The sequence below is a fragment of the Equus quagga genome, chromosome 17 (assembly GCF_021613505.1).
Source record: "Equus quagga isolate Etosha38 chromosome 17, UCLA_HA_Equagga_1.0, whole genome shotgun sequence".
Classification (NCBI taxonomy): Eukaryota; Metazoa; Chordata; class Mammalia; order Perissodactyla; family Equidae; genus Equus; species Equus quagga.
The window spans coordinates 32,432,596-32,450,186 of record NC_060283.1 but is presented as its reverse complement, the minus strand read 5'-3'; the positions used below and the strand labels follow the sequence as shown (position 1 = coordinate 32,450,186).

At 45.1% G+C, this 17,591-nt stretch overlaps 1 protein-coding gene across 4 annotated transcripts in view; it reads left to right on the top strand.

Annotated features, from left to right (window-relative positions):
- The window catches only part of FARP2 (FERM, ARH/RhoGEF and pleckstrin domain protein 2), a 108,887-nt gene that overhangs the window by 50,777 nt on the left and 40,519 nt on the right, over positions 1 to 17,591 (top strand). For all 4 annotated transcript variants that reach the window (XM_046643757.1, XM_046643756.1, XM_046643755.1 and 1 more), the window contains exons 6-10: positions 2,138 to 2,235; positions 4,296 to 4,410; positions 10,198 to 10,345; positions 15,101 to 15,196; positions 17,241 to 17,404. In XM_046643757.1, coding sequence (XP_046499713.1) covers positions 2,138 to 2,235; positions 4,296 to 4,410; positions 10,198 to 10,345; positions 15,101 to 15,196; positions 17,241 to 17,404 — 621 coding nt within the window. The remainder of the gene's footprint in view (positions 1 to 2,137; positions 2,236 to 4,295; positions 4,411 to 10,197; positions 10,346 to 15,100; positions 15,197 to 17,240; positions 17,405 to 17,591) is intronic.

Here is a 17,591-nt window from a genome sequence, read left to right as displayed (position 1 = left end):
GGTGTGAGAGTCCTCATGAGTATATGGGGCAGAAATATCTCAGGTGGCTTCTCTTGTGCTGCTCTGTTGAATTCAAGTTGGTTCTTTGAGAATGATTGAAAGAAAATGTTTACATTGTTTCACCTGGACAACAGGATTATGGAAGGTTTTTTACCTTGTGTTTTATGTACCAATTTTGTGATGAATAAAGCAATCAAAACCCAAGTTCAGATGTAAGATAAAAGAGAACTGTGATGACGTTGTAGTAGAAACAGAATAACCATTTAGCCTTCCTGACTAGAAGTGCATTCAGAGCTGAACCCTAAGTGTCTCGGGAACCTCTCTGTGGAAGGTTTTTGCAGATCATTTTAATATCACGAAGCAATAGACTGTCAGCTGCAGGAGAGCACAGAGAACACATTACCCTGCCCTCCAGGGGGGGGACTGTCATCTGCAGGAGAGCACAGAGAGCACATTACCCTGCCCTCTGGGGAGGGGGGACTGTCAGCTGCGGGAGAGCACAGAGAACACATTACCCTGCCCTCCGGGGGGGACTGTCAGCTGCAGGAGAACACAGAGAGCACATTACCCTGCCCTCCAGGGGGGGACTGTCAGCTGCAGGAGAGCACAGAGAACACATTACCCTGCCCTCCGGGGGGGACTGTCAGCTGCAGGAGAGCACAGAGAACACATTGCCCTGCCCTCCAGGGGGGGACTGTCAGCTGCAGGAGAGCACAGAGAGCACATTGCCCTGCCCTCCAGGGGGGGACTGTCAGCTGCAGGAGAGCACAGAGAGCACATTACCCTGCCCTCCAGGGGAGGAAACTGAACTGAAGTATTTTATGAGTGAACACAACTTATCTCAACAGGGTATTAAATACCTGACATTTGCCCAGAAAGTCCCTTTTGAGGGAGTAACTTTTAAATATATATACCTGAAAAATGATAACAGAAAGTGTTACCTAATTCTGGGTCCTGAGTTCCAGCCATGTTTACGCAGAGGGTCCTTGTTTTTATGTATAAAAAAATATACCCTCGTAGTAAAAGAAAAGACCTTTAAAGTAAAGCCATGCAGAGTAAAGAGTAAGCATTCCCCTGCACTCTCTGCCCGTCCTCCTCTCCCCGGAAGTCTTGCCACCTGGGTGTGTGTCTTCCCGATGAATTCACAGCAACATGCAGGTAGACCCAGGGCTTTAAAGAAATTATCACTTTGCAAAGCAGCATCAAACTGTACGTATAGAGCTGTGGGGTGATTTTTTTTTTACCCACAGGTCCATACATAGCATGCCATGGACATCTTTCCACATTAGCACACACAGCTGTAACCTACTTTATTTAGCCATTCTCCCAGTAGTGCATATTTAGATTATTTCCAACTTTTCTCTATTAGAATGCTGCAAATAAACATCCTTGTCCGTATATCTTTGTGAACTCTGGAACTATCTCTGTAGGAAAAGTTCATTGAAGTGGAATTGCTGAGTTAAAAGGTGTGGACATGTAAATTTTAAGAGTATACAGTAAATTTTGACAGCTCACACTAGAGTGTGAATTTCAACAATGGCAGAGAGAGTTTGTCTCATTGCCTGTTGTATTTCCAGCTCCAAGAACAGTACTCAAAGCATAATACGTGCTTAGTAGTTATTGATTGATGGAATAAATGAATATATAAATATTTCAAATTGCCTTCTCTAGCTACATTCCCACCATTGGTATTCAAGAGTGCCTGTTTCTCAGATCCTAGCCAAGACCAAATATTATCAATCTGTTGAAAATTTCATAGCCACATTTTAAGCTGTATGTTAATTGGATATTTCTGCAATTTCACACACAATCGTGAGTGCAGTTTTGCGTGTGTAATAGAGATGATATGAATTTGTGCGCTTCTCCCTGGAAGGTGTGGCACCGGATGCTGTAGTGCTGTGGGATGTAGTGTGCCTGCAAAGCGAACTTCTGTCTTTGTCGTCAGCGTGTGAGTGCTCCTGTGAGCTGCTGCCATGGGAAGGGCCCCTGGTGACTTGGCCTTTGCTCACTGTCTGCTCTGACGTCACTGGTCCTGCTGCTGCGTCCTGGGGCTGTGTGCTCTCCTGCAATGGAGACGTGGGGAGTACGTCCTAGAGCCTTTGGAGTTGATCTCTGTGATGTTTGAACTCCCTTCTAGATACTTGTTTGCCTTGCAACTTAGGAGAGACCTCTTGGAGGAGCGTCTGACCTGCACGGACACCACGGCGGCCCTCCTCACGTCCCACCTGCTGCAGTGTTAGTATCTCCTGGCCGCGGGCAGATGCGTGTGTGATGTCGTAGGTGCCTCACACTCAGAGAGGACCAGCTTCTCCAGTCACAGATGCTCCTGCAGGGCTGCTGAGTGTGATCAAAAGTCGGAGTGTCTCAGTTTGCTCACTTTTTTGACAAACTGAAGATTAACGTCCACGGAGTGGAACTGCTTGAGGCACATAGTGTCCACCTGGGAAATAGAGGCTCGAGGCCAAGATCCAGAGCCACATGCGTTCCTGTGGTTTGTCTCTCGTTTGTGCCTTCATACATTTTACCAACAAACCCCTTCAGTCCAGGAGCCAGACGGTGACCCTGATTCTCAGCACCCCCAGAAAGAGGCCTCATTGGGTTGAACGTCACAGCCCCTCTGGTGACGAGTTAGGCCTTAAACCCTGAAGGAAAAAGTAACCATTTCTTCAGTATCTCACGCAAAGCGAGAAATGGTTCAGAAGTATGTGAAGAATTGTAATTACTTTAAACATAACCTGGGAGAAACGTAAGAAGGGGTTCTGAAAGACAGGTGTGTGCTTCCCAGGGCTCTGCAAAGCCCCAGCTGGTGAAATAGAGGGAATACCCACATTGCTTCTGGACTAGAGGCTGAACCATATCTTCCTGGCTAGAACTAGTGTTTTTGAAATTTGAACGCAGGAAGTATGATGTAGAAAGTTTTGGAAATTTTAGGAATTAATAAGTATATGGCGGGCCACGCTGTGGCTGAGCGGTTAAGTTCACACACTCTGCTTCAGCGGCCCAGGGTTTCACCGGTTCGGATCCTGGGCACAGACGTGGCACCGCTCATCAGGTCATGTTGAGGTGGCGTCCCATATAGCACAACCAGAGGCACTCACAACTAGAATATACAACTGTACTGGGGGGCTTTGGGAAGAAGAAGAAGAAGAAAAAAAAAAGTTTGGCAACAGATGTCAGCGCAGATGCCAATATTTAGAAAAAATTAAAAGATACGTATACAGGTTAATTGCAATGTACTTGGCCCTTCCCCTGACACACCTTCACACAGCACGTGCTATCGTAGGTTTGCCATCCTGCACTCGGGGACTCATTGACTGTCAGTAACATAAGTTCTCAAAGTGACTTAGTTGTTTTCATTTGGCCTGAAGTTTTCTCGGGTAGACAGATGGCTTTTCAGTGCAAACTGTCCTTTGGCAGTGCTGCTTGCTTAAGGGCTCTGTGTACAGTTTATTTATGTTATAATACCTTGTCCAACTGTAATTTTCACGTTAGAAACATGCTGCTTAGATTGAGGGAGACTAAAGAGCCATGACAAGCAAATGCAATGTCTGCTTCTGAACTGGGTCCTTTTGCTATAAAAGAACAGTGGGGCAGTTGATAAATGTGAATAGGGTCTGAGGCTCGGATGTAGCGGCAGACCGTGATCCTATCCTGATTTGGGTGGTTGTGCCGTGGTTATGGGTCAGAGTGTTCTGGTTTGTAGAAAATACACACTAAAGTGATATTATGCATGCAACTTTTCTGTGAATTTGAGATTGTCTCCAAACAAAAAGAGAAGTATATTGCTTAAAATTATTGGGCTTTAACTACTATGTTTAAAACATTTGTAGCTTAAAATACATGAAATTAGAGAGAGACATTGTTCCTCAAGAATTTGAGAGGCCCTGAAGGAAAAAATGATTTAAAATACATTATCCTGAAACAAATAAGTAAAATACACTATCCTGATTACCATAGTCTAGAGACAGCTTGTGGATGGAGTGTGGTTTAAAACATGACACATGCTCACATTAAACTGGCAGCTCGGCACTCGCCTCCCTGGAGTCGCTCACCAGCGTCTTTGTTCTTCAAAACTCAGAAAAAATTCTCTTCACCTGCCTTCATGTTTGCCTTTAAAAGCATAAAATATTTGGGAAAATAAAATACAAACTCTTGTTTATTTAAGGGATATATTATTTTACTACAGACTTGGGATAATTTTTTTCTACTTTTGGTTTATGCATTTGCATGTACAAATGTTTGTGTTTTTCTTTATTTGAAAATTAAAATTACTGACTGTTATCATCTCATCTCAGCGGAAATAGGAGATTATGATGAAGCCCTGGATCGAGAGCACCTCAAAGTCAACGAGTACTTGCCCAGCCAGGAGCGCTCCCTCGAAAAGATACTGGAATTCCATCGGAAGCACACGTAAGTCGGGCAGAGTCGGCCCTGGCACGCTGTCACTACAGTCATGACGGAATAGTGCATTTAACTAAAGGGAGCCGTCGTTACAGCTTCTGCAGGACTCTGGCTCAAGTGACGACTCTCCATTCCCAGGGAGGTGCGGTTATGCGGCTGCAAGGTGGGCCACTTCAGAAAAGGTTAGAAAAGAGGTTAGGGCCCTGGGAGCAGTGACCGTAGCGGGCTGCCGTGCTGATCTCTACAGGCGTGCGAGCTTTCTTGACTGCAGGGGTGTGAGAAGTGCCGTGGCTCGGCAGCGTGGGGGAAGTGCTCCTCCAATGATGGGAGCACAGGGCGAGCTGGAGTGGAGCAGGTATGTCCAGGGTTGTTTTCTGCATTGGAGCAAGGGAGACCCAGAGGAAAAGCATTAGAGGAGGAAGGATTGAAGAGGGTGTGGAAGGGCCGTGAGGCGGAAGGGCCGGGGCCCAGGGCTATGGCAGAGCTTGTGTGACCTTCAGTTCACCAAAGGGAGAGCTCCACGGGGAGTGATCCCAGACGACTCGGCCTTGCCCATGTTGAGGAGCCTGTCAGGGTGCAAGTTGATTCTGCTAAATCACATCATGTGGGTAAAGCTCTATGGAATCCCCTTCACACTTTCAACAAAAGTCTGGTTGTCAACTGTCTGTCAGCCACTGCCGTCGGCACTCGGGGGGCAGTGTGAACAACACCCACCGAGAGTCCTACCTCGAGGATTTACTTGACCCTCGGAAGACAGTGTGCTTTTGCACGCATTTACCACTCACAAATAGGGAATGCCTCTCGTTTGCCTGTCATTGGGGCAGGCACTGGATACACACGTACGTCACTAAATTATGGTACGTGAGCCAGAATGATGGGGAGAGCCTGCCACCGTGGGGGAGGAGCAGTGAGGTTGGAAGGAGGATTGGGACGATGCTGGGGAGGCTTCCTTGGGGACTTAGCCACGAGGTTGGGGAGCGTTCCAGGCAGAGGCAACGGCGTTGGGGGGCCACGTGACACGGACATTTCTGTGCAAGCTGCTGTGATCCTTAAACACCATGCGTGACATGTACTATTGCGACCCCTTTTTCCATAGTAAAACTGAGCAAAGGTGCGAGTGAGGGTTTGGGGCGCCTTGTGGTGTCAGTTTAGCAGGCCTGGGCTACTTGGGGAAGCCGCAGTCTCACTGCAGAGCTCTGGCCTCTTTCAACCGCTGCCTTTATTCTGTCTGGTATTGAGGAAGGTGCTGCAGCTCCAAGTGTCACGTCCAGACCCTCGTGACCTGCTAAGCAAAGGGACCTCTCCCTAAGGAGACGGTCGTCTGTTCAGGATCTGTTTCTGGAGTTGGGGAGAGGGTCCCCCCTGCCGAGACACACCAAGCTGGGGCTGGATACCTGGAGGAAGGGGTGGGGTGGGCACAGCACTGTGAAGTGTCCCGCCAAGGCGGCAATGCCCACTGGACAGATGGATCTGGGATGTGGGCAGAGCGTCGTTAGCACAGAGGCCAAATCAAGCTGCGCAGTGGGTGAGATCAACTCGGGGTGGGGGAGAGACAGATGGAGAAGAGAGCAGAGCCCAGGACAAACCCCTGAAGACCAACCTTGGGAAGATGAGCAGAGCTGGGGTACCCACAGAGGCCATGAGAACAGGGCAGTGAGCAGCCAGAGGAAGGAAGAGAGCCAGGAGCGTGGGGCCACAGACCCCAAGGGAGAGTGCTTCAGGAAAGGGACCACAGCTCCCACCAGCTTGGGCTTGGTGATGTGCCTGTCTGTGGGCCACGGCAGCTTCAGTGAGGTTCCGGGTGGACGCCAGGCTCAAGTGCACTGAGAGTGAGGTGAGGAAATGTGACAGATCTGTGAGCAGTTATCCGGAGGAGCCTGCCTGTGAAGGGAGCAAAGAACCGTGCCTCAGGGAGGACTCGGGGCCGTGTGCATGTGTGTTCATGTTCGCAGGGGCACTTTGTTCATGTGTATGTTCGTGTTTACATGTGTTTGTGTGTGTGCTTGTGCCCGTGTGTTCACGGTGTGTTCATGTTCATGTATGTTGCTTTGTTGTATACACGTGTTCATATGCATGTGTGTGCAAGTGTTCATATATGTACAGGCCGGTGTGCTTGTGTGTGTTCATATGCATGCCTGCGTGTGCATGTATGTGCTTGTGTATGTCTTAAGGTGGCTGCTTTAAAAACTATAGACGGGGGCCGGCCCCGTGGCTGAGTGGTTAAGTTCACGCGCTCTGCTTCGGCAGCCCAGGTTTTCACCAGTTTGAATCCTGGGCACAGACATGGCACCACTCATCAAGGCATGTTCAGGCGACATCCCACATGCCACAACTAGAAGGACCCACAACTAAAATACACAACTATGTACCAGAGGGCTTTGGGAGAAAAAGGAAAAGTAAAATCTTTAGAAAAAAAAAAAAAACTATAGACAGGCAGTAAGGGATGGAGAAGTCAGATGATCTGCTTTATACAGGAATAAAATTGGACTCTTTCTGAGGGAGTACAGAATCCCTGAGCATGGCTCTCTGCCTCTGGGTCTCCCAGTTGTAATATGCTAACTTTGTCCACCACAGGCATCAGAAATTTATTACACCTCGTCTATTTATTTTAATCATTCTTTTTGTTTAGGTTTTTTAAAAATAAAATCCTACCTTCATTTTAATTAAGATAAATTTTTTACATAGTTTATAATTCTCTTCCTTGACCCACTGGGAGCACCCTTGTAATCACTGAATAAGATATTCAAGAAGTGTTTTTCTTGACTTTTACCATATTTCTTTTGGATCTTTGAGTTTGCAGAAAACAATTTGGATGCTGGTCTCAGTCTGTTTAGGCTGCTATAACAAAATACCATAGACTGGGTGGCTCTAAGGAAAATAAATTTATTTCTCACAATTCTGGTGTCTGGAAAGTCCAAGGTCAAGGCACCGGCCAGTTTGGATCTGGTGCGAGCCCACTTCTTGGTTCATGGACAGCTGTCTTCTTGCTGTGTCCTCACATGGTAGAAGGAGTGGGGTAGCTCTCTGGGGTCCCTTTTATGAGGACACTAACCCCATTCGTGGGGGTTCCACCCAGTCACCTCCCAAAGGCCCCACCTCCTAATACTATCACATTGGGGGTTAGGCTTCAGCCTATGAATTTTGGGGGGACACAAACGGTCCATAGCATTCCACCCCATCCCTCCAAAATGTATGTCCTTCTCACATGCGAGATACGTTTATTTCAGCCCAACAACCCCAAAGTCTTAACTCATTCCAACATCAACTCAAAAGTCCAGAGTCTCATCTAAATCAGGTATAGGTGAGACTCCAGGTAGGGTTCATTCTGAAGCAGAAGTCCCTCCCAGCTGTGAATGAGAGAAACCAGACAAGTAATGTGCTTCCAAAATACAGTAATGGGACAGGCAGAGGATGGGCACGCCCATTCCAAGAGGGAGAAGGAAGGAAAAGGTGCTGGTCCCAAGCAAGTCCCAGGCTTAACAGCAAATGACACTCAACTTAAGTCTCAAGAATAGTTCTGTTTGGCTCATGCTCTGCCCCCCACACCCACTGAGGTAGCAGTGTCACCCCAGAGCTCAGCGGGACAGCCCTGCAGCAGCTCTCTGCAGTGGCCCACCCCCGCCACGCCAGGGCTCTCCCAGGTAGGCTCATACTGCAGCTCCAGGCCGCCCTGTCCTTAGAGGCAGAGGCACTCTGGCCCAGACGGGAGGGGCAGCCCTGATCTGAACTGCATTCAGGGTCCATCTTCCATTGTCCTGACTTCTGTTGAGATGACTGATCCATATTAACCACCCTATCGGACAGTCGGCTGGCCATACCCTTAGTGTTCTCATTTTTTGCAATTTTGGGGACAGGCTGAGGATTTTCCAAATCTTTAAATTCTGCTTCCTTTTGCTTAACAATTCCATCTCTCAGTCATTTCTCTCCTCTTGTGTTTTCCTATAAGCAACCAGGAGAAGCCCAGCTGCACCTTCAGCACTGCTTAGAAATCTCTGCAGCTAAACGTCCAGTTTCATTGTCTGCAAGTTCTGCCCTCCACAAAACACTAGAACGAGAACACAATCCAGCTAGATTTTTTGCCACCTTATAAAGAAGACGACCTTTTCTCTGGTTTCCAATAACATATTCCTCATTTGCATCTGAGATCTCATCAGAATGACCTTTACCGTCCATATTTCTACCAACATTCTGTTATGATGGCTTAGATATTCTCTAAGAAGACTGAGGTCTCTCTGCTGTTGTCTTTTTTTTCTGAGTCCTCACCAGCCTCACCCTTAACATTCATAGTTCTCCTGTGTGCCTCAGGACTCTTCCAGCCTTTCCCCAGTACCAGGCCCAGAGCCGCGGCAGTGTCACTGGTAGCATTTCACATAAGCACGTCTTCCAGATTAGGGCCTCGTGGAAAGCACTTGTGTCACAGACCAAGTGTTCCTTCTTGTTCATGATGGTTTATTAACATGTAAGTTAACAGTCAGGTGGCTGTGTCAAATTAGTCAGAGAATGGAAATCCCAGGGATGGAATAACCAAACTGTTGTGTGAGTCCTCAAAGAGCTGAACTCAGGCGTGTGGAAGGAAGAAAGAAAGAAGTTGTCATGGGGCTAGCCCCGTGGCTGAGTGGTTAAGTTCACGCTCTCTGCTTCGACGGCCCAGGGTTTCACTGATTTGGATCCTGGGCGTGGACATGGCACCGCTCATGAAGCCATGCTGAGGTGGCGTCCCACATGCCACAACTAGAAGGACCCACAACTAAAAATATGCAATATGTACTGGGAGGCTTTGGAGAGAAAAAGGAAAAATAAAATCTTTAAAAAAAAATTTTTTTAAAAAGTTGTCGATGGAAAATCCCACATGTGGGGTTCAGGCTTTGAGTGGGGTGCTCCTGACGAGGGCACTCTTGCCTTTGCCCAGCTGCGCCTCCATCTGAATATCACCTTCCCCACGCTGTCGGAGCACTGCCTGCCTGGTTCCTTTCCTGGTAGCAGGACTGCAGACTGAGGACTTCAGAGACACACTGCATGTGGGAGCCCTTTTTGTGGGCAAAACCAATTGTGTTGGTGAGGATATTTTTATTCAATGTCATAATTTCATTCTTATAAAAATATATTCTGGCCCCAGCCCCGTGGCCAAGTGGTTAAGTGTGCGCTCTCTGCTTCGGCAGCCCAGAGTTTCACAGGTTTTGAATCCTGGGCGCAGACATGGCACCACTCATCAGGCCACGCTGAGGCGGCGTCCCACATGCTGCAACTGGAAGGACCCACAATAAAATATGCAACTATGTACTGGGGGGATTTGAGGAGAAAAAGCAGGCGAAAAAAAGAAGATTGTCAACAGTTGTTAGCTCAGATGCCAGTCTTTACCCAAAAAAAGTATACTCTAATGGTTAGAATTGTACCTTATAAAAATAGTTTTTTAAAGTGTTGAAATGGGTTTAATGAGATACTACTGTTATTTATGGGTATTTCATCTATTTATCGTCTGTCTCTGCATTATAATGTTTGCATGTTACCTTGTCAGTGTTAAGAACAAATTAGAAGGCTGAGCATCTGTGAGTACAAAAGAAACCTCCTACCCATTAGGAAATGGATTACAGAATAGAAGGAAGTGGACAGAGTCTTCTGTCTGTGTGTGCAGTGTGTTGTATTTGTTGCAGACAAATGGACATATGTGAACAGTCTACCCTCTAACACAGATCCTCCATCACTGGTCTGTTTTCCTGATCACATGTGTGATGTGTTCTGGCTCTTTCAGAAGTGAAGTTGTTTCCAGTGCTGTGATCATGCTGTCTTTTATTATAGGGGCCAGACGCCTGCTGAGTCGGATTTCCAGGTGCTCGAAATTGCCCGAAAATTGGAAATGTACGGCATCAGGTTTCACACGGCTTCTGACAGGGAGGGGGCCAAGATTAACCTGGCTGTTTCCCACATGGGTGTCCTCGTGTTCCAGGTAGGGAGGGCCGGGGAGCAGAGAGCAGGGGTGTTCTGTGGCTTGGTGGGTTTGCTTTACTGTATGTTGGTAAATTTTTGTTCTGATGAGTAAGGTCTTGGCTTTGGAGGAGGAACTTTGCATGTCATCTGATCCAACCTGTCACCCAGTAAAGAAACTTTCTTGCCCTTGTCCTCGCTGTCACAGAGCCCAGTGCCCCCCTAGAGCACCCAGTCACATCCCCCTGTTCCTTCTACTGTTGAGCCGAAGGCTGCCCCCTTAGAACCTTAAAACAAGACTCTGGCTCTTCCCTGTGGAGCAGGCTCCACACCTCAGGGCAGACCTGCTGCACTCTGAGGTCTCTGCAGTGGGCCGTAGTCACTTAAGAACGTGAGATAGAAGAGACTGGAAAATATCAGAGGGCATTGCTTGTGGTAACAGCATGGTCTTGTGGAGTTTTTATGTTAGTGGTGTTAAGAGAGGCAAATAGTTACATAACCAGTTCTAAGTTCTGTTTGTAGTTAAGTATACATGTCCTGGGGTTTGTGGTATTGAAGAGTCTGAAACAACTGCTGGAGAGCAGGCCCTTGGCATCTCCAGAGACCGTAGGTGAGGCCAAGTCCTCTGTTACCCAGACTGAATGTGTCCACCTTCTGCTCTGAGCCCCCTCCTGGGAGCTCCGTAGCCACTCGCCCCTGTGAAACTGCACTTTGAGTTGAACGTAGTGATCCTGAACAGGCCCGCTCAGCATGATGCGTTGTGGGAGGCTGCATACTTGGAGTCTGGCACCATCACTGGCAGTAGTGGGTCTTTGTACTGTCAGCACCTTTGTTTTTCCATGTGTTTGTTTTTGCTGACGAAGATTGTTTGCTGAGCAAACATCTGTGCCAATCTTCCTCTATTTCGTATATGGGTCTCCACCACAGCTTGGCCACTGACGAGTGGTATAGGTCTGTGCCCAGGAACCAGGCCCGGGCCACTGAAGCAGGGTGGGCTGAACTTAACCACTAGGCCGTGGGGCTGACCCCCTAACTGCTCTGCTTTAAAAGTGCTGAGTCTCAAAGTCTGTCAGGTCAAGGTGAGGGTGCAGCAGAGGAAGGCTCGAATTGTCCTCAGATTTTCTGTTTATCTCTTTTGATTTGTGACAGTGGTTAAAACCCTGGGATATAGTAATTTTTTATTTTGACCAGAAGAGAAAGTGGAAAGGCAAGCAAGCAGCTGGAAACAGTCGGTCTTTCCTGGGAGGACATGCACTTTCTCCACCTCTTTTGCAAACCATCAACTTTTTTTAAAAATTTTTTTATTGACATTGTATTAGCTTATAACATTGTGTAAATTTCAGGTGTACATTATTGTATTTCAGCTTCTGGATAGACTGCATCATGTTCATCACAAATAGTCTAGCTTTTATCCGTCACCATACACATGTGCCCCTTTACCCCTTTTACCCTTCCCCACTCCCTTCCCCTCTGGCAACCACTAATCTGTTCTCCTTATCTATGTGTCTGTCTGTTTATCTTCTACATGAGTGAAATCATGGTTTTGCCTTTCTCTGTCTGACTTATTTCACTTAGCATAATACCCTTGAGGCCCATCCATGTTGTTGCAAATGGCACAATTTTGTCTTTTTTTATGGCTGAGTAGTATTCCGTTGTATACATATGCCACATCTTTATCCATTCATCCATTGATGGGCACTTGGGTTGCTTCCACATCTTGGTTATTGTGAGTAATGCCACAGTGAATGTAGTGGTGCATAAGTCTCTTTGAATTGCTGATTTCATATTCTTTGGATAAATACCCAGTAGTGGGATAGCTGGATCATAAGGTATTGCTATTTTTAATTTTTTGAGGAATCTCCATACTGTTTTCCATAGTGGCTGCACCAGTTTGCATTCCCACCAGCAGTGTATGAGGGTTCCCTTTTCTCCACATTGTCTCCAACACTTGTTATTTCTTGTCTTGTTAATTATAGCCATTCTGATGGGTGTGAGGTGATATCTCGTAGTTTTGATTTACATTTCCCTAATAATTAGTGATTTTGAACATCTTTTCATGTGCCTGTTGGCCGTCGGTGTATCTTCTCTGGAAACATGTCTGTTCATATCCTCTGCCCATTTTTTGATCAGGTTGTTTGTTTTTTTGTTGGTCAGTTGTGTGGGTTCATTAGATATTGTGGAGATTTACCCCTTGTCAGATATATGATTTGCAAATATTTTCTCACAGTTGGTGGGTTGTCTTTTCATTTTGTTGACAGTTTCCTTTGTTGTGCAGAAGCTTTTTAGTCTGATATGGTCCCATTTGTTTATGTTTTTCTTTTGTTTTCCCTGCTTGAGTAATCATGGTTTTCGAAAAGACACTGCTAAGACTGATGTCAAAGAGCATACTGCCTATATTTTCTTCCAGGAGTTTTAAGGTTTCAGGTCTTACAGTCAAGTAAGTTGACTTTTTTCAGCCTCTGCCCTGGGCACATAAACAACGTCTAGAGTTGAGAGTTCAGTTGTGAGCGCTTTGTTTCCTTTTCTTGATGTTTTGTGTTTGGGATGTTTTGTTTTGTTTTGTTTGTTTGTTTGTTTTGAGAACATAGTTGACGATCCTCCAATATTTTACTTTGAGTGGCAAGTAGAGTAACTTAGTGTTTGGGCAGCATTTTGGGAGCGTCAGTTCTCATGTAGACCCTAGCATTTTATCTTGGCTTTGAGGACATCTCTTAACTCAGGAATTTTTTTAATTGACATATAGTTCACATACCGTAAAATTCACCACTTTAAAGTATGCATTCAATTCTTTTTAGTCTATTCACAGAATTGTGGAACCATCACCCTTTCTAATTCCAGATCGTTTTAATCATCTCCCCTCCCCTCCTCATTAGCAGTCACTCCCCTGCCCCGAGCCTGATAGCCACTGATCTGCTTTCTGTCTCTCTCCATTTCCTTCTTCTGCACAGTTCATATAAAATGGGACTATACAGTATGTGGCCCTTTGTGCCTGGCTTCTTTCACTTGTTTTCAAAGTTGATCCATGCTGTAGCATGTTCCGGTGCCTCATTCCTTTGTATGGCTGAAGGGTTTTTTTGGTATCTCTAAAGGGAAAACATTCCTTACCTTGCTGTTCCCCATCTCGGTTTTGCAGAAAAGAGTAAATGGTCATTATGGTCAAGAGTGAAATAGAAAATGCCAGGAAACAATTTCAAGCTTACAGAAAAGTTACAAGAACAGTACAAAGAGCTCCTTCATCGAGACCCCTGTGTAGATTTTACCCGTTGTCCCAATCTAAGATCCAATGCTGTGCACAGCTGTTATGTCTCTCTAGCCTCTCGGTCTGTGACTTTCTTCCTTCTTTCCTGGATTCTCATGACCTTCGTGTTTTGGAGGATTACAGGCCGGTCATTTTCTAGAACGACCATAATATGGGCTTGTCCAGTACTGGCTGATGATGAAACCCAGGCTAAGCTGCTTGGGTGGGTAAATCTCAGAAGTGGTGGTGCAGCCTGCGAGGCCCATGGTGTCCATCCATCCCATTGTCGGTATCAACACTGACCTCTTAGTCAGATCGTGTTTGACAAGCTTCTCTACTTCTACTCAGTTTTATCCTTTAATTATTTTTGAGATGACGTAAATATCCATACCTCATCCCACTCACCTCCTCCTTGGGTTATTCTGATGGTTACCAAATGACAGCTTTTTAAATTCCTTTCTTTGTGTTCCTGGAAGGGTTTTCTCCCATTTAGTTTCTTTATGTCACCGTGGACTCATGGATTTGTATGATAGTTCCAATTATAATAATCTGGGTTATAATCTGATATTTAATAATCTGTTGTTGTGATTATTTATGCTGATCTTTAAATTGTTCCACATTTGGCTGTTGAGAATCCCTTCAAACTGGCTCGTGTGTCCTTTTGACATACCCCATCATTTTTGAGCATTTGTGTACCGTCTTACACAACAAGATATTCCAGGTTCATTTTGTACTTTGCCTGCTTTGCCCTAGAATACCAAAGATCCCTAGTCTTTTTAGTGAAGAGTAGTATTTAGAAAGCAAGATCCATGTACTAGATAATGCCCATTGCTTTTTGGGGTATCAAGAATTTACCTCATTAGCTTCACTTCCAGTCCAGAACCCCAGGATGCATTCTAGCTTTCCTTTTGTCCTTCAGTGAGAAACCCAACTCTGCTCCCAGCCCTGCCTGGCCACCACCATTGCCCCTTCCCAGCCACCCTCTTTGCAGATGTGGGCTTCAAAAAAATGTTTAACGTTAACATTGATAAAAAATAGTTTATAATAAAGCTTTATCAAAGAAATCAAGTTATCTGGGCTGGCCCCATGGCCTAGTGGTGAAGTCCGGCACACTCAGCTTCAGTAGCCCGGGTGTGCAGTTTTGGACCCCAGGCACAGACCTACACCACTTTTCAAGCCATGCTGTGGTGGCATCCCACATACAAAATAGAGGAAGACTGGCACAGATGTTAGCTCAGGGCGAATCTTTCTCCAGGAAAAAAAGAGGAAGATTGGCAACAGATGTTAGCTCAGAGCAAATCTTCCTCACTAAAAATAAAGAAATCAAGTTATGTTTCTAAAACAGATAGATTAGTATGTTTAGTATTGCCGTTTTAATTCAGAGTCATTCCAGATATAATTGTAAAACATCAAGTGGGTTGGTGCATTATCTGGCAAGGATATAACTTAAATATTCTCTGTTTCATGACAAAGTGTATGTGCGTATGTGTCTATCTGTCTGACAAATGTGTTACTAAGTGTCCATCTCTTGAATTTCAGAGCACCACCAAAATTAACACTTTCAACTGGTCCAGGGTTCGTAAACTCAGCTTCAAGAGGAAAAGGTTTCTTGTCAAACTCCACCCAGAGGTCCATGTAAGTATTATTTTGAGCACCTTTTAAATTATAAGAGAATTTATTCTGCTAGAATATTGGGATTTTTAATTACTTTGTAAATCATTTTGGCGTAATACACACAGGAGTTTAAGGGCAGAATGCAGGATTGGGTCAGGAAGGGCTTTTGGGTCTTCTGCCCAGCAGATCTCACCTTGAGGGTGCAGCAGCATCCCTGGGGGGGCTGGTTCCACCATGATCGCTGGGTCCCACCCCAGGTTTCAGATTCAGCAGGTCTGGGGTGAGCTTGAGCATGTGCACGTCTCACAAGCTCCCAATGGCTGCTGAGAATGCTGATTTATTGCAGCCTCTTTGTGCTCCAGGTCATGAAGCTGAAACACAGAGTGGTTCACTGGAGCCTGAAGCCCTACAGCACACTGGTGTTAGAGCCTCTGTCCAGAGGGAACCAAGGCGTTCCCCGTGTTCTCATGTATCTTTGATTCAGAAATTGACCCATAAATAGCTCTAATTGAAGAAGTCTTGATTTTCAGAAAATAAATATTCCTTCCTTTAGAAATTGTCAGTAAATAGAGTAATAATTACGTATGAATTTACTGAAATGAGTAAAAATGGAAAAAAGTAAAGATCTGTACTATCTGATAGTTGGAAAAAAATCCAGTACTTCAAACTATTCAAAGATGTTCAAATTGCTACATTTCCAATGTACAAAGGAAGTTAGGAAATAAAAAGGAGATTAGTAGGGCCAGCCCAGTGGCATAGTAGGTGGGTTCACACGCTCCTCTTCAGCAGCCCAGGGTTTGCAGGTTTAGATCTGGGCACAGATCTACACATTGCTCATCAAGCCATGCTGTGCTGGCATCCCACATGCAAAAATAGAGGAAGATTGGCACAGATGTTAGGTCAAGGACAATCTTCCTCAAGCAGAAAAGAGCAAGATTGGCAACAGATGTTAGCTCAGGGACAATCTTCCTCACCAAAAAAAAAAGAAAGAAAGAAAGTAGATTAGCTGAGCCACCATGGGGTTGAAGCTTAAGAGGCTATGTCAGCTTAGACACACTTTGAGTAGCAGCAGATTTAGAGCCCTGGACCAATCTAGAAGAAAGGCTTTACCTAAGCTTTTAAAAGGCACTTGATTAGCAAGGGCTTTTCTCAAACACCAGGTTCACGTGCTCTCTGTGAGTATGTTTACTTTTGGGAGAAGGTGTGAAAGGATGGCTTGTTTATTATTCAAATAAATGAAAGGAAAGTATAAGGAATGCCAAAAACATATACAAAATACAAGTAAAAGGCTGCTTTTTTCTCTGTAAGTAAAAAATGTCTCTGGAGATTATTCTGAGAAGATAGAGAAGGAAGAGAATCGCTGCCCAGTATATCCAAGCAACTGTTAACTGAAGTGGCACGATGGTCAGAGCTGTGTCTGTCCACACTTGGCATTAACTAGAGTGGCACGACACTCAGAGCTGTGTCTGTGTCTGCAGGTGGCCAAGTTAGATTGTATATCCCTAAGCACTTAGATTTTTAAGACTAAACATAGGAGTCCAAGTATTAAAGTCTTTCTGAAAGTAATTTGGTAAGTGTAGATCAAGGTTCAAATGTGCATTGTTCTTGAGCTCAGTATGACATTTTTAGGAATTTATGCTAAGGATTGACCATGAGCAATAATGCAATAGTTTCTTCATGGTGATGTTTGTGAGCCTGAAAAACTCATACCCTGGACATCCAAAACACACCCCTCAAAAAACCCACAGCAAAATGGTTCAGTACTAACACATAAATTCGTTGACTGGTGTGGAAAGATGCCATCGTTTGCCAGGTGGGAAAAGATTACAAAGGTGTACTTCCGAATGTTAGCAGTTGTGTCATTGCAGATGACTGCCTGTTTTCTGATATTTCTGCAATGAATGTGTTTTCTGCTCTTCAATGGAAAAGGAAGCAGAAGTCTTTATATACAATTTTCAGAAAAAATATCTTCCTAATTTTGAATTTTGAAATAGCCTATTGTCTGAACTGCTTCCTAAATTTTATTCTCGAGTTAATTACTTGAACTTTTGTATTTTGTTTCTAGGGACCTTACCAGGACACCCTGGAATTCTTGTTGGGTAGTAGAGACGAATGTAAGAACTTCTGGAAGATTTGTGTGGAGTATCATACCTTCTTCAGACTTTTTGATCAACCTAAGCCAAAAGCAAAAGCTGTCTTCTTCAGCAGGGGCTCCTCCTTCAGATACAGGTGGGTGCACCACGCAGCAGGCGGGGCTCTGGCTGGTTTGTAGAACTGAGAATGTAGATATCCCTAGTCAAGAAAAGAACGTTGGAAAACGTTTCAGAGAATTACATACAGAATGCAGCTATTGTAAAACTAGAGAAAGCGTATTGAATAAATAGTGGAAGAAATAGACAATAAAAACTGTATTTAG